The sequence below is a fragment of the Aplidium turbinatum genome, chromosome 7 (genome assembly GCF_918807975.1).
Source record: "Aplidium turbinatum chromosome 7, kaAplTurb1.1, whole genome shotgun sequence".
Lineage (NCBI taxonomy): Eukaryota > Metazoa > Chordata > Ascidiacea > Aplousobranchia > Polyclinidae > Aplidium > Aplidium turbinatum.
The window spans coordinates 22,315,405-22,338,229 of NC_137478.1; the positions used below are offsets into that span (position 1 = coordinate 22,315,405).

Consider the following 22,825-nt stretch of genomic DNA (forward strand, 5'->3'; position numbering starts at 1 on the left):
AGGTTTGCGTGTCATGAATGATGAAACCAAAGACTGACTGCTCTCTAGTAGCCTTCCAGTGTAGTCCGGGAACATTGTAAATCTGGGGCGGTAAAAGGATAGACTCTCGGCCCCAGAGGCTCACACGACGACGACGATTGGGCAAGGAAGGACATTTTAAAGCCCAAAAGGGCAGGCCTGAGTGACGAGCACTTTGAAATGCTCGTATTTCTCAAAGGAAATAAACATATAAGCCACTGAGTATTTTTTTTAAATAAAACCTTGTTGGTTTTGTATTTGTGCTGTTATGTTAGCATGGATGGCTCTAACACTATATATCAAACATTGCGGTTAAACTGGACGTGCATGCAGAGCTGGCCAGGTGCAGAATTTTATGTTCAGATTTGTGAGTAACTGAAAGTAACTAGTAACTGTAACTAGTAACGGTAACTAGTTACTTTTTAAAATCGGTAACTGTAACGGTAACTCAGTTACTATTTTGGCCAGGTAACTGTAACTGTAACTCAGTTACTTTTGAAAGTAACTTTGCCCACCTATGGTCCTGCCTGATGAAACGTCGGTACGGAAAGAAACGTCAATTTTTAAGACAGAAACAAGTCCTTAAGATTTCCTGGTGTAGATTTAAAACGTCTGTTTATCAAATAAAACTTTCTCATTCCTTGCAGTGCTGCAGTAGAAAAGATTTTCTGTGGGAAAACAAACGTGCTTTCAAGGCAAATCGGGCAGGACTCTGTGACTCGCATTTTGAAATGGTCTTTGTTGTTAAAAGATAGGTAGGCCTATTATTTAACAATAAATTTCACTACAACGTGTTTTCGATAACAACGGTGAACTGGCAGTGTAAACGAATGAAATTTTTTTTTCAAGGTCATTTTGACGTCATAAAGTGCTGTGTTTGTTTCAGAGAAAAATAGCGGGAAAAGTAGCAGTAGCGCGCGCTACATTAGTCCGAGTAGCAATAGCGGGTAGCCCGCTACTTTTATCGATTGGTATCGGATGTCCATCTCTGTAGATTTTATTCTTTATATGTAGCCTATGCATGACGTGAAGTGAGCGCTCGCTAGAGCCGTATAGCGCATAGCTGCAAACTGTCAAATTAGTTTAAAAGGACTCATTTGCTTCTGTGAAGTAGGCAATGACGAATTGCTAACAACTCTCTATGTAGATCGCTTGATCATCAAATTACTCTCACCATTTTACTACGTGCAGAGTTACGCATTGCCTGTAGAAATAAAACCTTAGTTTATAAATAAACGATCTGAATAAAAAAGTACTCTGCTTTGTCTTAAGCGACTTTTTGAACTATTCTACCTCAAACTAGTAAATACTCGACACCGTTGTACTTTGCCGATAAACACAAACACCAGTAAAGAAATAACTCATCTGCTTTTTATAAGCAGGCGCCCTAAACGATTTGATTTATTTTATTAATGTTTTTTGCAATTTTATAATTACATATTCAACTCAGTGATAAATACTTTTGAAACAATGCCTGTACACTGTACAGAAGCAGTTTTTACTGGCGTGCAAAGAATTTGAAAAGGCCATTTTGAAATTAAAATTTCGGCAGGTGGGTATAAACAAGTTATTTAACTCTGGAAAGGATTGTAAAGTGTCACTATTGGTGAAAGCAATGCAAATCATTTTCACACCATTATGATCTAAATTACTTAAACGTCTATTCAATTACTTAAGCTACGTTTTTGATTACGTTATTAGGGCTTTATAATTTCACTTTTTTTAAACAACTTGCTGTGAAAATTGTATTTTTTGTGCAAGTGCATTACGTTTACAACGCAAGACAGTCAAAAAACGTTTTACAGAAATTTTCATGAACAGTATTTTCAATTAATATTCAATTTAAAACAAAGTAGATGATGACCTGTCGTTGTTACTGTACAGTCAGGTTAGACTCAAGTGTCTGGTAGTTATAAAGATCAGAGCAACACTTTAAGAACAAAATAGTTTTCAATTCAAGAAGCTCATAGCCAATGGTGAATATGACAGAAAATCCATAAAATCATAAATTTATTCATAAATATCCCTAATTGAAAGAAACTTTGTCAGTAAATATTAACTTTCTAATCATACAACGCAAAAGTCCAAGGTACGTATGTGATCTGGTTATTGTAGGGAAACATGTTGTTCTTGCAGGCTGCCGTGGCTATACAGTAGTTTCTTGTATGTTTCATGACAGTATAGGCTCGGATTGAGGAAATTTAAAATCATAACGCTGCATAAGACTAAAAAAATTGTCAATATTCAATGCAGCTAAATAACTACTGTATTCATGTTGTTTAAGCGTTATAATTAAATGTAGCCTAATCATCTGCTCTCCCCAAATCATTACTTTTAAAGTACTGTAGACTAATGCATTTTAGAAGCAAACGATACATGGCAATAACAAGCTAAGTTATTAGGAAACAAGTTTTCAACTGGCGAGGTTCTGATGTTTCCAATAATTTCGACATTATGGTTTGTGATACTGTGTTGCGGAGTAGGGAAAATTTGCGGTTTTATCTTTTAAGAATAAGCGCTTGTGAGGAGGTGTTTCATGAAAAGCGAAAGCAAAAAAATGAAATTCATCATCTTGATTTAAACGTCCTTCAAACTTTAAATCAAGATTTGTTTTAAAAAAGGTTTCGTTTACCAAATTTAAATAAATTTATCTCCGTCAAAATCATTTCCGCCTTCCCCAGACAAACTACTTCGAGCGTATCCCACTCTAATACCGACAGCCTGCGGATATCCTCTTTGATATTTTGCTCCGTAATGTCTTCCTCCTCCATGTACTCCAAAGCTAGGCATGTTGTTCACCTGCTTGTATTCCTTAGTAATGTCATGGCCTCTGTTCTTCCATGCTTCCCAAATTTTCTTTATGCCAAGGTGATAAAGCTCGATAACATTCAGCACAATCATGATTAGACCAGTACCTACAAGCCAAAAGAAATATACTCCTTTGGTAACATGATATACCATGTCGTTACTCATTAACTTTCAAACTTAAAGTCTTTCTTTGGTCTTACAACCCACACAAAGTTTGTCTGGATCATATATTTCAATTCTGTTTAGACAGATGATTTCGAAATGAAATCGTCTGCTGCGTAGCATTAATATTCCGTTAAGACGACATATTTATAACTTTGACGTCTTTTATTTGTCAAAGATAAATTAGGCTACAGATAGCGTAGCAATACTTGAAGTTGGCTATTACTAATATACAGAGTACGTTAACCTTTTTTCCCTAATCTACTGTCCAGCTACAGATATTAAAGTTTTTGAACTTTCTGTTCACGGATAACGATGTAGTAATTTTTTTGCTTCAAGTTTTGCTTACTACAATACTACATGTCAGTTGATGTTAACCTAAATTTTAGCACGTTTCTCGTTGACCATGTTATGTAATGTGTAGGCTATGTATTTTTCTTCTTGTGTTACTTAGAAAAGGAGGCCTGTTCTACAATCGATGTGCTGAAATATAACCGGCCAGCGTGAAGTTGTATTTTTACCCCATTTTAAAATTCATCTTGATCACAGTTTTCCGGTTAGCCTACTGAAGTTCAAGGACTTTATTTCAAAAATATAGCACCAATTCTTTGTTGATTGTTGGCATTTCTCCGAAAGGATTTCAAATATCCCAGTATAGGTTATTGTTTCATGTTACATGATCGAAAGGTAATAGATTGCTTCTGTCTTTGTTGCTATCAATGTTCATCATTCAAGTCCGACATGAACCGTTTTTATTTTTTTTTATTAAATAAAGTTACACGAAATGAAATTTATTGGAAGAAGTTGTCCAATACGTTGAAGTCGAAAATATTAAATATTAAGCTAAGTTTTGGGGATGACTCTGTGCCATTGACGCAAACACATGCTACTTGTCAACATAAATCCTGAACTATTTTCAGAATCCTTATATTTATAACCTACTTTATGTAACTTAAAACATTTTTGGTCAAGGTTTGCCTCCGTACTATGAATGTTTATAAGTACACCATGATTAAAATGGAAGCCACTGCCCTGGAGCATCACGCAAGGAGTTACTTTGCTGTTAACTTTTATCCATCCCTGCTTTTATCTGGTCCAGGGCACTGGATTTTGGTTTTGGGTTTGGGCTTTCTTTGCCAAACACTTCAACTTTTGAGTGTTGATATAAATAGTCATTGTTGGTTCAGAAACAAATGTTTTGCATTATTTTTACATCAATTGAACTTCTGCAGAAACTGAAGCAACGTAAATAAGACTCTTTTTCAGCTAAAAACTTACCAAACATGACCCAAAGCATTATTGTTTTCTCTTTTGGTCGTGATACAAAACAATCCACTGCATTTGGACAAGGCCATCTTGCACATTTAAAGAGTTCAGGAACCCAAAACTTAAATACGTATATACTGAACTGAACAACCATAAAAACGATTTCCATAGTCAATCTGCATATGACCTGCAAGCATAGATAGATTACTAATTGAAACTATTTTTCTTTTCTTTCTTTTTAACTTTCAAACTGAAGTCAATTTATTGACATTATAAATATTAGTATTTAGAAGTCGGCTCAACGATGGAGCTGAGATCATGTTTATGGCTTCAGACATAGCTCCACAAGATGTTTTTAAATGGTCGCAGTTCCAACCTCTCATAAAACAACAGCAAACTCGTTCATAATGAAAGGAGCTTTTCGTAATTAGCAAAACTTTTAGTGGTGTACTGAAGGATCGAATAGTCTAGCATTTTCGCTTACCTGTGCAACGTAAGCTATCATTAGTCTGGATGGCGTATCAGAATCTAGTTTCGTTGCGCACACTTTGTCGTCTTCATCTTTCTTGTCCGCTTCTTTATCTTCTTTCTGCAACATTAATGACCTTGTTAGAATTGCTGGTATTAGCACAACTTTATCTTTTAGTTTCTGGGAACGACAGTTTATCTTTTTTACCACGCCTGATAAGCGATGTTTTTTGTACTAACGCACTGCTACTAAGTGTCTGCCGCAATAGACCAGTTGGTTAAATGCCTGACTTTGTGCACGAAGAAACCGCAACATCAAATAGCGCTGATTCGGCTCTCGTGGAGTGCGCTTGCGCAACGCATTTTTGTACAGCATTTCATTTAGCGGCACCTAGTGAATTAATTCACAGACAACACCAAGCTGAAGTTATGCTCTGTCAATTTCGGTGACCGGGTCTAACTTTACAAGTATGTAACAGCTGCCAGGATTAAGCCCTCGAAGAAGCTTTCTCAGTCCGGGGATAAAGATTTCTACCATTAATCAATCAATAGCGGCTGTAGGCTATCATATCAAAAGGCTAAAGCTAGCACTGTGAGGAGCATAGGCCGATATAAAATAACGGCAGCAAGTTGTTTTCAAGAAGTCTAAAAACACAACCGTGATGAATATTTAAGTTAAAGTTTGTGATTTAAGAGACGCGAAACTCTGGATAGAACTTTGTTACACGTACAAGCTTCATCCGATCTGATTTGTAAATTTCGTATTCGTTAACCTTTGTAAAGCTGTCCTTATGCCTACGTATTGATAGTAAAAACTTGATACATAGTAAAAAAAAATTCAATAGTAATCTTTTTCGTCACAAGCTGCACGCTATGCTTGTTGCGATTTATTTCTACACGTTGAGGTAAATCACATTTTAAACGCAGCTTTAATCCTCTTTTGAGTTTCCTGTATAGCTCAAGCTTGTTTAATCTCTGATGATAATCTAATGAAAAGAGTTTTAAATTCTAAGGGGAATAGCCATATGGTTTGCAAAATCACTTACTTCAATGAATACATCTGTTATTTTTGTCTTTAATCTTACATCTTTGCAAATGACTAATGCAGTTTTTTTCTTAAAATTAAAAATGTCATTTGTAGCCCAATAGCAACATATCAAAGTACCGGTAGCTAAGTAGGACATCAAGCCAAATGCACAATTGCACATGCCACCTACCTAAAACTAAGCAATACAGAGTCAATTGCATTGACAATTGCCCGGATTTGGTTGGTTGGTTTTGAATCTTTATCCTCGGACTGACAAAGCCTTGGTTGTTTATTCCTGGTAGTTTTGCATACTTGTAGAGGCTCTTGACGCAGGGCCGGTTACCGAGATTGACAGAGTGAAGTTTTTCGATTGTTGAAGTGTTATTGCCGGGGAATTATTCCATTCATTAGACGCCGCGAATGGAGAGTATAGTCCTGAAATGTGTTGCTCAAGCGCACACCTCGAGAGCCGAACCAGAGCCGCGTGATTTTGAGTCAGGCGCGTAACCACTGAGCTAACGGGGCGGACATTTGAATTTTTATGTCACTATTCTGTAAATTCTTTAAATTTAACCGTTCGCAAGCACAAAAAGTTGGGAACAATTGAACTAGGAATACTACATTATTTCAAATCATCGTTTTTTTATGTGACACTAAGAACACATGATTGTTAAAAAGATCAAGCAGCAATGCTCACTGCGAAAACAGAGTGACATGTACTTGCTCCCTTTCTGTATTGCAGAAAACCGTACTCCACACAAAAGTCATGTTTAGGCCATAGTTTAAAACAAGCTTAGTTAATCATTCTAACCCAACTATGTCGTCAACAAAAATTTAACTTTTGTCACAAACGTTATTTACACTTTTGGCATCGTTGCTTGCAAACAAGCGTGAAGAGTTTCAACTCATGAAATTTAGTTAAATGGTTAATCCAACGCAAATTCAATCACATGACCTAAACTTCTAAAGCATAGCAACCAGGCTGTCTGTGTTTACTTATACTGACAAATTCCTAAAACGTTTACGTTTGCAAAGTAAAACGTTTACAAAGTTAAACATTCCTAAAACGTTTACGTTGTCAAAACGTTTACAAAGTTACGGTACACCACAAAGATAACCTAGGCTACTATAAACAAGAACCTCAACCACTAACAACTAGATTTAGGCTACTAACGTTTTCAAGCCATTCATGTTTGATTATTTTGCAAAAGATTGTTTATCTTTCAACCATTAACAGTTCACACTTGCAAAACCGTACACTCTAAGCCTAAGGATAGCTACTTACTTTTTTTTCAGCTACCGGTTCTTCCACTTCTTTGTAATCTGTTTTATACAACACATTTTAAATATGTGGCTGACATAAATTGGATGATCTTGCATTGCAGCAAAAATGTAAAATTCTCACATTTTTATAAAAATGTTTGCAACGGCAATAAACTGAAAACGTTTTTTGGCAAATTGATTAGCCTACTTTTGAAATATAGGCTACAAGTTCATAGGCTAAGCGAAAACTACACACAACCAAAATGTCGCAGTATTCAGCAAGTTAATTTTTTCAAAAAAGCATTAGGAGCCCATTTTTTTTAACTAAATCGGAGACTATACACTGTATGATCTTATAAATTAGACTTGATTCCTGTAAATTAAAGCAAAATTTTAAGAAAAGATCAAATGTTTGACTCAGTAAATAAAAATAACACAAACAGGAATCACATTTTTGACTTTTCTTTGAATATATACGATATCCATGCAACATAGTTTTGTATATAGCATGTTAAACTTTATCACCTGGAGGGATTCCTTCCTCTTCTCTCCTCCTCAATTCCAATGCAAGTTTCTTTTTACGTTCATCTTTTTTTTTTTTAGCGGCTTCTTTTTGTTTTTTAATTTTATCCATTTCCTCCTGACGTAGTTTTTTAGCTTGGGCTATTTTCGACATCTTGTGAGCGGTGTAGACAATAAAAACTACCGTGGGCAAGGACACACAAAGAATCTGAAACAAAATTCCTGATTACAACCAAGTCTCTTACATTAGACTTAAAACATTCTTCATTTTTAGTGGTGTTATACTCTACGAGCTGACACTATAACATGAGTGCTTGTAGCCCATTAAAAAACGCAGGTCATGTTCTTTTAGCTTCCACATGTCTTCAAACTGGTCTGTTGTCAGTCTATGATGGCAAAAAGTAAACACAGACATATCTGTATCATAGCATCTTTTCACATATAAACTAGATGGGCAATTGCCCACTTAGTCCTTTTGCTTGCCCCCCTAGCCCTTTCTTTGCCCACCTAGTTTGAAACTAGGTGGGCAATTTTTAAGACTTAACTTTCGTTTAAGTTAGATCCAAGTTAAAGAATGAACAGCTAAATGGAAAGCTTCAGCATACATTTAGAACTTATGAGCCTACCTTTGATCTTACGGTAGCCTACTTATAATATCCTTAGCCAAATTTTCCATTCAAGAAGATTAATTAGCAATTTGTGTTGTGAGTAGGCTACCTCAAATTTTGTGTGAGATTCTTAATGTCTGAGTTAAGTTTGTTTCTTGATTTTCATCAAAATAAAATAGGCTACTAGCTCTAATTATAGAATCATCTAATTCTGCAAAGATTCAACTCATTATAATATCTTAGCAGTTGTGTTTCGTTTTTCTTTTTACTTTAGTTTAGTACAAGTACAAGAGACCTCTGCAACTAAATGTTGCTAGATTAAATTTTATTACATTATTATTTATAACATATTGTGGGTGGGGATGAATATAGGAATCAATTATGGGTCTCAAAAGTTTAGTCTAAGTATAATATGCCTTTTTACCAGTGATGTACGCGCATACAAAAAATATTGAAGCCGTCAGCGTAAACGCAAACTTTCGAAAAATCATACGCCGTATGCGTCAAAGTAACTTGTAAAAAAAGTTGGCTGCGTCAGCGCATACACTAGCGTAAACTCACTTTGTTTGCTAGGTGCCAAACATTCACACGGTATAAACCACTCGAAACAAACAAGTTTTATTTTGAATTTCCATGAAGAAACACAAGCATCTGAAAGTGTTCTTCTGACATTTTGCTGCGTTTTGGTTTCAATATGTCTTTGCCCATTGAAAACATTTTTTCAACTGCAGCGTTGGAAGGTATTGGCGTGTTGTAGCGAAAAAAGACATTAAAAAGTAGCCTATGCGTTGACGCTATGCGCTAAAAAACCGTGAAAACTTTACGGCGTAGCCTCAAGCGACAACTATCCAAAAAAATGTGGCCGTTAGTGTGAACAAAAAGTCTACGCCGCATGTCTACGGCGTAGAATTTGTGGCGTATACGACATACGTACATCTCTGCTTTTTACCCGCAATTTGCCTGAGAAATCTACATTTGCATACATGTTTTACGCTCGGAAAAAATGCCCTTTTTCCCATCATTTACGCGCGAAAAATGCCCTTTATAACATAACTCTCGCGCTAAAAGTGCCCTTTTTGAAAATTTGCCCACCTAGTCCCAATTTGTGAAAAGATGCTATGATCTGTATGGTTGAAAACTGCTGCCAAATCTAAGGCTTTTTGACAATGTAAGCTTTTGAAATATTTAAATTTATTAACTTTTACATTGCTGAGCAATTCATCAGAAAACCGCGGACTTTGCAACTTCAAATATTTAATTGTGTGGTGTCAAAACGATGACGGTAACATTTCGATTGTTGAGGCAACAGCTCTAAAGCTTTTCAAAGTCAATGAAACATATGCATAGTTACACAATGCCAGTTAATTATTGGGATCATTGATAGACATTTTGTTTAAAATGCAAAAGTGCAATCATGATAAAGCTTGCGAACCCATTATTCAGTTTTTACAGGTTATTGCAAAATGTTTATTTTCCTATATATAAAGACTACCTAAAAAGTTCTTAAATTTTGCAGTTTATGTGAAAAAACCAGTAGATATTTTCTACATGCAGTTGTAGTAAACGTTCCTTGCATTTTGAAATGAAGTTAAACATTTTTTTCTCTGAGAAGCTAATTTTGAAACAAAACAAATTCAAGGCCAAGGAAAGTTAAAGTTGAATCTAAATACAGTAGATTACATTTTTTCTAATATTGGCCGAGGCTGTTTTTATTTGAACTTTACCTTGAAAGAAAGATATGGGCGAATATCAATGTACCTATTGTTAATTTTGAAAAACATTATTTTTTTTTGTGTCGTTTGTTATTACATGTTTTTAACCATAAACAGACATAACGAAGCAACACCAAAGAGTTAAAAAAAGTAACCTCTCTACTATAGACACCTTAAATAGAAGGACTCGTAACTCGCAATCTCGGGTTTTTAAACTTGGGTCCCAAAATCTTAAGACTAGTCTGCGTAATTTGCTCAAATTGCGCATACATGACTATGACTTACTGTAAGCTATTATGGCTAACTGTTACTAAATCTATTGAAAATATCATTGCAGTTAACGAGCAAGCAATGTTTGCCAATGAATTGCAGCACAAATAAATGGGTTGTGATGAAACAGTTGAATTAAGAAGTTGGTCAGCAGCGTAACGAAGTTTGAAACCGTCGAAAGCATGACAAAGAAATGTGAATTGCAACTAATTGCAACGCTTTTCACAAATTGCAACTGAGCACAATAAAGAACTCTCTTTCATGAAAGAGGCGAAAATGCATGTTGCACGCTGTAGCGTGATATTGAAGCACTCTACAATGAAGATCGTAAAACAGCATCCGTTTAACAAAGGTCACATACACATCTGTGTAGTGTGTAGGCCTACACCAAGCCTTTGCGGAAAAAAGTGTTCCTTTTGTTTGACAGATTTTTCACGACAAGACTGTGGCTTCTCTTTCCACTTTGAAAATGCTACTCGATTTTGTAGTGATGGCACTATCATTTTTGTGAAGCTCATCACTGACTATAGTTCTACATGATAAATGTCAAGGATAGCTATTCTGCTATGAACATGCAGGATGAGTGTCGTCAGCCGTGGACAGTGTTGTACGTTGACGCCGTCAATTTGACGGCGTCATTTGACGGCGTCAACTTTTTGTTGACGCTGAGGCTAGCGCCGTCAATTTATTTTTTAGTTGACGGAAGTGATAGCGCCGTCAACTATTTTGCCGATTTTAAGCGTCAAGCGCTATGCGTCATTTTTGTTTTCATGGAAACAATGAATGTTCACAATGAAAACAATGTATTCTGGCCAGCGCGACTCATCCGAATTACCGGCTTTCGTGTTGGTTGAAATAGCTACCTGGAATACAAGCGGAAGAATTTCGCCAAATGGTGATCACTCATATCGTGAACAGTAGCCTATCGAGAACGAGAGATCAGAGAGAAAAAAAGAAAAAATCAATGAATGTCGGTTGAAGATACTTTATTTTAAGAGTTCTAATGTCCCTGAAAAGAGCGATGTTGGTGCAGTGAACCTCGTTAAAGATATATATATGCTACACCAACACAGCACGTTTGGAACAGTGATGTCTTTCCGAGTAAACGTTTTCAAGGCTTGTTTTTGAAATACAACACACCAATACCATCCAGCGGTGCTGTGGAACGCATGTTTTCACTTGGAAAGGAAAGGACATTATGCGTCCCAAACGCAGCAGATTGTCGGACAAACATTTTGAAATGCTTGTGTTTCTACAAGGAAATAACTAATAGGCTAAGCAGCCAATTGCAATACAGTCTCAAAACATAATAGGCTACCTGCTCTTTATTTAAAGCTATTTTCAGCCTAAACTTGGTTGAAAGACTTCTGTTTTGTCAGACCCTGGCTAAAATAACGCTAGAAATTAGCGCTGACGCTGACGCCGTCAATTTCTTTTAGAGCTGACGCAGTACTTTACGCCGTGAAGGTTTTAGGCAATTCGCGCTGACGCCGTCAATTTATTTCATTGACGCGTACAACACTGGCCGTGGATAAAGGACTACACTAGTTTCAAGCCCTGGTTTCAAGAAGCTTTGTAAAAATTTTGATGTGGTGTCCCCTTGAGCCTGGACAGGTGGTCATGATCGAATGAAAAGACACGAAAACAACTGCAGATACATTTGTTGTGTCAACAAGGATCAACATTCAGGCTGCACAGTTATAGCTGAGGGAGTATAATTCCAGTCATGTCCTACCTGATGTGTTTGCTGATAAAGCGCTTGAAAAGTTCTTCGGCCAAGCCAGACAACGTAGTGGCGGTAATTTCTATATTAATACTGTAGACATCAAGGCAGCTGCTGAAACCAATAACCTTCTTGCTCTTTTGAATGATTCTACCCCACAACTGTCTGAGTGATGTTGAATGCGATACTAACAATTCATATTGACGATGATTTTCTGAATATTGCTGACACTGAAAAGCTCATTGCTTGTAATGGCTCTATCAAACACAAGAATGTTTTTCTGATTGGATATTTAGAACACAAAATTCGATCTTATTTGTCAGGAATTGAAAATGAAAATTTCTACGATGATGCAATTGATTCACCATTTCTTCAGACTTTGAACCGGGTGGACTGATGATACACAAAGTTCATTTTGATTATTTAGTACATCACATGTTTGAGAAGTAGAACTTTCACTGCTGTCGAATTCACGTAAGCCAAATTGTAACACATATCAATAGCCCAATGGCTAGAATTAAAGCAGCTTGCATGACGGATGTCCAATATTTTTTGAAAGGATTTGTTCTGGACAAAAGCGACTTGCTTGTGCAGGAGAGAGAAACTTTCTACTTAAGTAGACAAGTAATATACAGTTACACTGTTTTCTAAACAAAATATGGCATTAAATTAGCTCATAGCTGACGAATAGCTTTACTGAATATAGGCTACTCATCTGCTCTGGTATAGCCTAGGCCAGTGGTTTTCAACCAGGGTTCCGCGGAACCCTAAGGTTCCGCCGGTAAGTCTAAGGGTTCCGCAAGTTTACATTCAAATCCGAGAGTCTATTTTATTATTATATGGATGCATTCTGCTTGTTGGTTGAAAAGGAATATCCTACAATTGCTCAGAAAGCGCTGCGACTTCTTATGCTGTTTTCAACCTCCTGCTTGTGCGAGTTTGGATTTTCAGCTCTGACAACCATCAAGCACAAGAGACGAGCACAATTGCTGTCTGTGGAAGATGAACTTCGTGTGTGTCTGTTAAACACACGACCCAATATTAAAGACTTGTGCAAGAAACACCAGGCTCAAGTTTCTCATTGAATTTTTTATGAGAATAACTGTAATTTTTTACAGTTTGTATTTTTATTGTACATAAATAAATCTGAACATGAGTATTTTATTTAATTTTATTAGTTAAACAATGTTTTTTGCATAAGGCAATTACATTATGGAACAGGGGTTCCTCGAGCTTGTGGAATGTTTCATTGGGTTTCGTTCCACCAAAAAGGTTGAAAACCATGGCCTAGGCTGATGTCATTGATGTACCTCGAACCAGTTTGCAGTTTTAAATCTTATACATTTTAAACGTATACTGAATGTTAATTCAAATTTTTGATTCATTGACTTAAGTAAAAAAAACATCCATTTTTGCTAAAATTGTAATATTTTTGCGACTAATAAGCTTCAAAAGACCTTTCATTGATATTTTAGAACAAAACAAGTGTGAAAAATGGAATCCTCACCCCCCAAAACTCTGTAACAGACATCAAAAGCAAAGTTTTATGAATAATTTATACCACATTTTAGATGAACCCAAGTTTGGATTTGGGACCCAAGTTCCAAATACCGAGCATAGCAGATACTAGTTCTTCTATTTAAGGTGTCTATGCTCTCTACCCACCCAAACCATTACATTTAACAAAAAATTATTTATTTTTTGTTATTTCTTTCAAACATTCGAGCGTCGTGTCCTTACCCCAGTAGCAAATTGAGATGATGATGCTTGTACGGATCGGACTTTTTTAAACGCAATAAAAACAAATTGAAAGAGCTATACGTGAAAGAAGAAATTAATACACTAGGATTTGACATAAACTAATCTCGTAAAATTAAAAGCTGTATTCACCTGCAACGCCCATAACCGGATTAAGGAAATCGGACTGAAATCGTTGTAGCAGACATTGGAACAACCAGGCGTCAGTGTATTGCACACAAACGCTCCCTGCTCGTCACCAAACACAGAGTCAGCAATAGATACAACCATTAAAAATCGTAGGACGAAGAAGAAAGTCACCCAAAACTTTCCGACCAGAGTTGAATGCTCTGCGACTTGCTCCAGTAATTTTTCAATAATATGCCAAGCCATGATTTAGTTTAAAAGCTTTTGTCTTCTTATTACTGATTAGTTGAATGAATTATGAGAAAAAATTTCGATGACTTTCTATTTTCCTTTTCCTGTGATTTAAATAAACAAAATAAATAAATTTAAATAAAAACTGCAAAAGTAGGCTAAGCCTAAAGTTCTGTGCTTCCAGTATAATACAATAGCTATGGATGTTGCATTTTGATGATCACAAAACGGAATTTTCAAAAAGCTGTTTCAGAAGCCAATGTATAAAAAACCTGCTGTATAAAAAAATATTAACTGCATTAATCCATTCAAAATATTTTACTCTTTTACAAAATAAAAATCCTTTGTATCTTTATTACACAAGGAATTATACTGCACTTTTAAAAATATGTTGCAATATTTCTATTTTTCTTTCTAATGTTTTAAATATACTGATACGATTCTGTGACTCAACACTGCTTTGCAATGAGAACACTATGGTTTACTTTTGTCGCTTCACCGCAACTAAAGTTTTAACGTCAGAAGTTTATTTTTAATTTTGTATCAAATTATTTAAAATTAATTTTCCTGTTTTAAACAATAAAAATTAATCGATATAATTTGAAACGTCTTTTGCCCAAAAGCAGCTGAGACTTTGAAAAAGACACTGACCAGATTCAGTCCAATATTTGTTTATTTTTAAGTTTGTTCTATGAAGCACATCAGAAATAGTTTAACTCTTTTTCTGAACCTTGCAACTCCAATAAGAATGCAAGTGCACTTTTGCAGTAGTCACATGACACGCATTCTTTTTCTCAGCTTCAGTTCAACGTGACACACTGCTGGGTGCTGACTCTCAAATATTGTCGCTTTGAAGTTCAACTGAAGACCGTGTTTTCAATGTAATTTTCAAGAATTCAAACACTTTTCAAAGTCTTTCCATGCTTTGGTGATGAATTCAAGATCTTTTTTTTACAAAGACAATGTTCCAACAATACCAAGTCTTCTTTTACCTTCCTACAATTGTGCGAAATTTATGAAAACCGGCTAAGTTGTTTCTCCCGGCCATACCATCCACCAAGAGCAAACACTCAACTTTCTGAGAAGTGATATACGTTTGAACGGTTATCATCAGTTAGTGCTTGTTTTACCTAAAAAGTACAGCGCTTGCATTGTAGTCTAATAAGCCAGCGACTGTGTAAACTGAACTAATGTTTAATCCCAGTCGTCTTATGCAAACAGTTTCCTTGTAAGTCAAGCACTTTATATAAATTTTTAACTCATATTTTTTCCCGAGCTCCGTGGAGTGTTTAAAAATCAGCAATTAGTGTGATAGTGCCACTTTGTCAATACTAATCACGGTAATGATATTATGGCTTATTTATTGTCGCTCTACAACTGCTAAAGTCTTTTCGCGACAGGACTCATTTAAAATTTTGCATCAGATTCGGGATGTCATCATCATATTATTATCCGATTTATCCTCACTGCGTTATACAAGAAAGTAGACATTCGATGCCGTTTTAAGTCTTCGGTATGATCCGACCTGGTATCGATCTAAGATGTATTACCAGCAATAGAGTTGACGACAACCACTCCGCCACCGAGCTGGTTGCCACTTTGTCAAAGGTAACCACTAACTAGCTCACTGGCGAATTGTTTAGTTTTTCTCAATTGCTTGCGAAAAACTTGTAATTGAATTCCTTAGAAAACTGGAGGCTAACAAAAATGTTAAGGACTTACATCTAGCAAACGAGTGGCCTACAGGCCGGTTTAATAATGTTTTTTTTGTTTGTCGTATCCAGGCTTACACCCGGTGGTTGAAGATTTAGATTAAGTGGACGGGAAGGCAAGGAATCCAATTTTCGTGTCCACCTTCAGGCATGCCTTTAAGTGTCCTGCCACAGACACAGCCGCATGCTCTTGAGCGGTGTCGAACCGGCGCCCTTTCGATTGCCGTTCCAAGGTTCTCACCACTCGGCTATGTAGCCGATGGTTTAATAATTATTTTTATAATAATAATAATAAACGGGTATTGAGAATATCGTCACAAAAAAAATAGAAAAATCAAAAACTGACACTCACGAGAAGCCTTTGTGGAGCAACAAGAAATCAATCCTAACAATATCATTATACAATATGTTCGATATTTCTTTGATTAAAGAGAAAGTTAGAATTTATCATGCAGTATTACAGCAGATTTACGTATTTCGTTATTCAACTGCTATTACTGCTATTCGTTCCACAAATTTCCTGATTGAAAATTAGTCATAATTTATCAGGCTCAGTATTTTTCAAGTTTTCTCGCGCCGTGTTTTAGGAGGGGTGGCTTTTTATTGAAAGCAAACTTCGCCGGTTTATTGGGTCGTTTTGTGAAACCGCTTAGGCAGAGCAGTATAACAAGCAATTTTTTTTTAAATTATGTCATAACATTGCCCTACATCGACGTTTATGTCTGAATGTTGACAGACTCATAACCTTTTGCTTGCTTAAACAACTTTCAATAGCTTTGGGTAACCTATGTTTTAATAATAAATAAAGTAAAAATAGACCTTTGCTTAAGTTGATTTATAATGCATTTAAAGGTCTTCGCTAGTGACCAGCAGCAGAACTAGCAAAATTATTAGGGGAGCTGCACTAAATAGTAAGTTACTCGGGTTTTTATGAAGCAGTGGTTCTCAAGCCTTTTTACATGGCTCATTTTTGATAAATAAAAATTCTGTGGTCACTATTTAGTTTAAGAAAAGCAACCACGGACGATCAGATTTAAAATCATATCATTACATTATATCAACCACGCATTAGCGAGAACATTGTTCCTGAACATTGTTGATGCATTAACGACAGTTATTCTTGAATATGTTGCAGAAAGTAGGCTACACAATAATGCTTCATATCTTCCAAATTACTACAGTTTCGATCTAGATTGCTATGGTTCTTTTTTATTCGTATTGTGTATAATTGTACTGTACTAATCTCGCAACAGACGAAATAAAAGTTTTCTCTCTCTCTCTCGAGCCCTTGTCTTTATCTGAACCAAAATGGAAAACCTTTATTTGCATAGATAAACCATGTGCTGCTGAAAAGCACGTACATGGCCCACCCATACCCATTTCACCCGAATCAATAGTTTCATCCTACTCGATGAGTTGATAAGGAAATAGCTTCACAACACCCTACCATCCGATGATAAATTTTTGGAGCTTCTGCATCATGTGACCGACAACGGCGCTGAAAAACGCATCGATAGGTTACTCTTTTTTTCGTTATTCTGTAGGAAGCACACACCCCTGCCCAGACAAGTTAAAAGAATGTCAAACATGTTAAAAGTAAAGGATTTTCAAAGTATATTATCTCCCTGTCAGTCATTATGGACTACTGGTTTTAAAATCTGCTTTTTCTCCAACTCCAAATTAACATTGGGATATTAAAAAGTGTTCTGCTGCCTATTCAAACATTCTTTCCATTTTCCTTCCACCTTGGGTCAAAATGTTCACTAAAACATTCTTAGCAGACATTGAAGCGGGGTATGCTTTAGTGACATAGGCTAAGCTTAATTAAAAGGCGGATCGCTGATCTCAGGACATATCCTTTAGAAATGTTCCGTTCTTGACATTGCTCACCGGTTTAAGTTTCACCACATTCTTCATGCGTCTCTACAGCGACTTCAGCTACAAATCGCTGTAGCCATCCCATGACCCACAGTTTGCGACACCGTGATTTTAAGCAGACCTAAGGATCGTTTTGTTGTTTTTATGTACCCTATACGTTTGGTTTCGCATTTAAACAAAAATAAATGACCATCCATCCATTTTTTACATGAGAAAATAGACATTAAAACAGTCGAGTTTCAAAAACGCGAATATGTATGAGAAAGGAGTCAAGATAACTAGGAAAAAATATTTTAAACTTCTGTAAATTTTGCTTTTCGCTCACTTTTTACATATTTTTTTGGCTTTGGAACCTATGTTGTTTTTTTTTTAAAGCGCGTACACTTTATTTTTGACCATAATTATTAAATCAAAGTATGATTTTTTATATGAAGTGACTTTAGATAGTTTGATTATTAATTAATTACGACAAAGGCCCAACCTTTTTCGTTGTTGACAGTACTTGTGGTCATCAAACAGTTCTCGCACGTCCTTTCAAAAAGGTTAAAAAGTAGTAGCCTAGTCATTTACAATCCATAACATGAGTTACAACCCATTAATTAATTCACAACTTCTTACGCTGTTTTATCGGCATCTAACTATAATGTTTCAGCATCCACGCATCGACTACTATACGAATAATAATAATAATAATCATGCTTTTATTTGCGCCCATTGCGATGACATGCAGTACACTGCGATCACAGATGCGATACAGAACAAGTCTCGTGCTTTTTTAGAGTGCGAGCAACCGTGATTTGAAACTAAAGCTTTCACTTTTGATTTCAATTGTTTCTAGGTTTCATTTTAGTTTGCGTCACACCAACGATTTTGAAAGTTCAACATCTCGGATCGATTTGCTGCTTCAAACCAGACGCAAGTCTCGCGTTGGCGTGATTCAAATTGAATACAAATGATGCCATTATGGTAAGTTAACACAAATATGAATTTTAGACAAAATAAAATGGAATTAGATGAAAACCAAATCATAAATGAAATTAAACAAAACCAGAACACGAAGGGAAGTCTGAAAAGAAAGAATGTGAAAGGGCATCTTTCAAACATTGTAGCTTACATACATGGCTAATAAAAGAAACAAGTTAGAGAGCATCGTCACCGTATGCCGATTGCCGAAATGACCAGATAAGATACAATAAACTGGTCGTCGTAAAACATACGCATACGCTACCCACCTTTAGTAAATAATTAAAGTTTGCTCAGCCCACGTTGAGTTCGCTCTGGCACAGCAACCTTCAAACCGTCTTTTCATTTTGTGTGTCAAAAATGTTTAATGTGTACCGAAGTGAAACTTGTGCTTTAACAAGGGTCATTTTGTTTTGTTTTACTTTTTATTAATACTTTAAAATACATCAGGCTAATATCAATGGCTAATATCTAGCAATAGTCATTTATCTTTTTAAAAAAATGGAGTCATTTCAACAATTCTTCTAAAACGTAATAAATTTCTGCAACAAAATTTAAAGACAATCAATTTTTCTCCATTAAATTGCACCGCACCAAGCCACCGATTTGGAAACGCAAATAACCAATGAAAACCACATAACTTCACAAACAACTTTGACCAATACAATTTTGGTAAAGAGGTTACTTTCTTCAGCCACAGACATATACAACCAAGCAACCACACGGCATTTAACATAATGGATTAAAATTGAACATAAACTATAAGCTACAACTTTGACCAAAGATATCATTTTACTTCAGCCTGAAAATCAACTTTTCATCAATTTAATGAAGGACATTAAATAGCTGCAAAATGAGGATGATTTTCTCGCTGGGGCAGTGGCAAAGATGCTTATGAAATAAGTCGAAATTCTTCTGTGATTTACATGTGTGCTATTTTATCGGCACGGGCCGAACTTTGAACACTCTTGCTTTAAAGTTTGTATTTCATCATCACTGAATCAGCATTAAGTGATGTTATGTCATAGCTAGTGACGCAAGATGTTTCATGTTTTGTACCTCAACGGAAAGCAACGAAAGAATTACATAATCAAATTTCTTTTTTTTCTCTTTACTGGCACTTAAAAAAGGATACTAGCTTTACATTATGTAAATTTTTTTTCTCTTGTTGACCTAAACCCGCCTTTTTGGTGTTATAATTATAATGTGTTGAGTTAATGACGTTAATTCTCTTAAAACTTTTGTATTTTTTATGTTTAAGAGAGGTTTACATTTTTTTGCGATGAGCCTTTTGCACTAAAAATAATCCTGTACGTCGGACTTGGCACCTTATACTGTGGTCCGTAATCGACACCTAGACGGCGCAACGCCTCTCAGGTTACGTCTATCTATCTTCTTCTTCTTGAACAGACTGGTCATGTTTGATCCGCTGTGATCTCCCATATGAACTGCCTCCATTTTGTTCTGTCTTTTGTTTTTATTAATGCTTCTGGCATTCTTTTTATTCCTGTAATTTGCTAGATATTGTCAAAATATTTCATTTTTTGTCGTCCCTTTTGTCCGTTTGCCTTGAACCATCCCAGTCAACATTGAATTTTCCAACGAGTTGCTTCTTGCTATGTGTTAGCCTCTACTCCTTGCTACTTTTTGCTTCTTGCTACTACTTGCTACTTCTTGCTACGTCTCTCTATATAGGCTACTCTTATTTACTTAAGTTAATAAAGAAGTTATATACTTATCACTTGCAAACGGTGACACTGTATAAGTGTATATTGACTGTGAATCAAGGCATTATATGAAAGGCTAGGCTATATGCGAGTTTAAAACCATTGGGTATGATTAGTCACCACGGATATTACAATTCATTTTAATTATTTAGCAATTTGCATCTTTGCAGGCTGGCGATGCAAGAACATTATTATTGTTTGAGACGGGTTTTAAGATTATCTCTCGCTGAAGAACAGAGGCGCAGCAGTCAAAGTCAATCCAACTTCTGGGGGGCGAAGCCCCCCAGACCCCCCATCACATTGTTGCATTCTTAGTATTTGAAATCGTTTACACCAGGAGTCGGCATCCTACGACCCACCAAGAAAATTCATGCGGCCCGCCGCTCCTTTGCAAATTATAATTATATGTGGCCAGGCCAGTGGTTTATTACAGTATATAATTGAATGGAAGAACAAGTACTTTTCATTAATCATTTCAGTAGGCCCACGTCTTTGATTTGCAGCGTTTCTGTTTGTATAAACAAAGAACTCAACATAAAGCGCCATTATGATACAAAACATATTATTTTTTCCAAGTTAGTGGGTCAAACAAGGAACGGCAAAGTTAATCTACCCAAAAATAGCTTTAAAACAGCAAATTCCTCTGTTACAAAGGAAAGGAAAACCAATGAATCAGAAAATTCTTTTGCTAGCGACAAGGTAGCACAATCAATAGCAAAACACAAGAAATCGTATAGTGATGGAGAATTTGGGAAAAGGTGTAAGATGGATATTAGTGAAAACATATGTCCAGAGTAAAAAAAACAAACTACTTTTCAGATATACGCCTAAGTCTTTCAACAAGAACCGTAACTCGACAAAAAGAAGAAATATCGGACAACGTAACATCTAGCAAAAAGTTATTGTATATCTACAGTTCTTCGCAATAGCAATAGCAATAGATGAGAGCACAGACACGACAGATAAGCCTACGGCTGAGCTGGCAGTATTTGTGCGTGCAGTAAACAAAGATTTTGATGTTTAAGAATTTGTTCAGCTGATTCTCGTCAAGGATATTACTAGCCGATATTCTGAAGGCATTAGGCTACGTCAACGCCTTGAAATCATGCCTCTGAATCTATCAAAACTGGTATTAATAGGCTACGGCCGCCAAGACCATGTAAAGTTTGGCTTTGGCCCGCTGTTAGAAAAAGGTTGCCGAACCCTGGTTTACACATTGCGTTTTCATAATTGCCTTTCGTGCCAACAGGCAAAATTTTCCATTTTTAGGCAGGATTTGGTCAAAATTTTTTACAAAATTGTTGAATTGCTTTATAGCGCTGGACAAAATGTGGCGATGTACACACAAATAAAAAGGCAATAATACACACACAGTTATAATACCACCTGGGAGTAATAATATGCAGCAAGCAGCATTATACAGTACGTGCATATGTAATGATATCACTGTTCTAACCATAGAGAGCATATAGAGAATAATTATATTGATTGATAGATTGCTCCGCACCAGTCACACGTAACCACACCCACACGTGCTGCACAAATGGACTCAACAGCAAAATTTGAAGATTGGATTTCATCATTGAGCTATCAAAGATATAATCAAACTAGTGTTTATCAAATGAGTGAAAACCTTTTTTTGGAGCTCCCTCTCTGATTTGCCGTTTTCGCTACCTTTTCAAAGAAATGTGTCTTTCAAAAGTGGGTGGTCTAGGCCCACCCAGAAAATAAAGTAGGTAGGCCCAGGCCCACGAGGCCCACGTGGTTCCTCCATCCCTGACTCATGGGTTAAGATTTGAACATAAGTTGGCCCACAAAGACCTTTTATTCAGGTTTACGCCCGATGGTTAAAGATTTAGATAAAACGTACGGAAAAAAATCGTCTTGTTCACTTGTTCAAAGCAACAAGAAACCGTTCATTTGTCAGGACCTATTTAAACAAGTAACATATTACTCTACATGCAATAATTAGAAGGCAGCATAGGGTTCATATTTGTGACATCAGTCTTTCAAGACCCAGCTTAGCAACCCTTGATTTAGATTGTACTAAACGACACGAAGCCCAATTTGCTTTAACACTGCTATACCAAATACTCTTGTCTTGATAGAAACAGCATTTGTAGTGGTCAAAGTGTGAATAAATTGTTTCCACTTGATGGAGATAAAGTTTAAGCTCGACAGCACATATTTTTCAAGCTAGAGAATTTATTATTTTGATTTTATTCATGCAAAAACATAACAGTTAATTCAATCGATGCAAGCTCATATTCGCAAACATAAACAGGAAAACAGAATGGTTTAATCACAAAAAAACATCAATAACAAATTAGTGATGGAGTATTTCCCTAATAAAGAACTCTTGAGGTAAAAAAAGCCCCAGTTTCATTTGTTATGTTTTTTAGCAAATCATGGACACGTCAAGCTGCTGTCCGCAGCAAAATATGAACTCGTATTGTTGCCATACCATACAGGTTGTTGCTATACGCATATTAGATAATGATAATACTTGTCAAATCTTTTATTGTTAAATTACTACAAACTTAAAATCATTTCAAAAATGTTAACTTTTTTATATAATTATTG

At 36.0% G+C, this 22,825-nt stretch overlaps 1 protein-coding gene across 1 annotated transcript; it reads right to left on the minus strand.

Annotated features, from left to right (window-relative positions):
• Positions 1 to 1,367: 1,367 nt before the first annotated feature.
• LOC145774079 (gap junction gamma-1 protein-like) lies at positions 1,368 to 14,061 on the minus strand. Its single transcript, XM_082585228.1, has 6 exons — positions 13,738 to 14,061; positions 7,538 to 7,742; positions 7,035 to 7,072; positions 4,739 to 4,843; positions 4,267 to 4,441; positions 1,368 to 2,933 (listed from the first exon to the last, which is right to left on the minus strand). Exons 1-6 carry the CDS (start codon positions 13,975 to 13,977, stop codon positions 2,656 to 2,658), a joined length of 1,041 nt encoding a protein of 346 aa, XP_082441354.1. The 5' UTR covers positions 13,978 to 14,061; the 3' UTR covers positions 1,368 to 2,655.
• Positions 14,062 to 22,825: the final 8,764 nt, after the last annotated feature.

What these genes read in the sequence shown, in the direction of transcription:
- LOC145774079 (XM_082585228.1), bottom strand. Translation starts at nt 13,977, where the DNA reads ATGGCTTGGCATATTATTGAAAAATTACTGGAGCAAGTCGCAGAGCAT. An exon ending in TGATAGCTTACGTTGCACAG is followed by an intron (nt 4,442 to 4,738) that starts GTAAGCGAAAAT and finishes CTATGCTTGCAG; the next exon opens with GTCATATGCAGATTGACTAT. An exon ending in AATGCTTTGGGTCATGTTTG is followed by an intron (nt 2,934 to 4,266) that starts GTAAGTTTTTAG and finishes TTTGGCTTGTAG; the next exon opens with GTACTGGTCTAATCATGATT.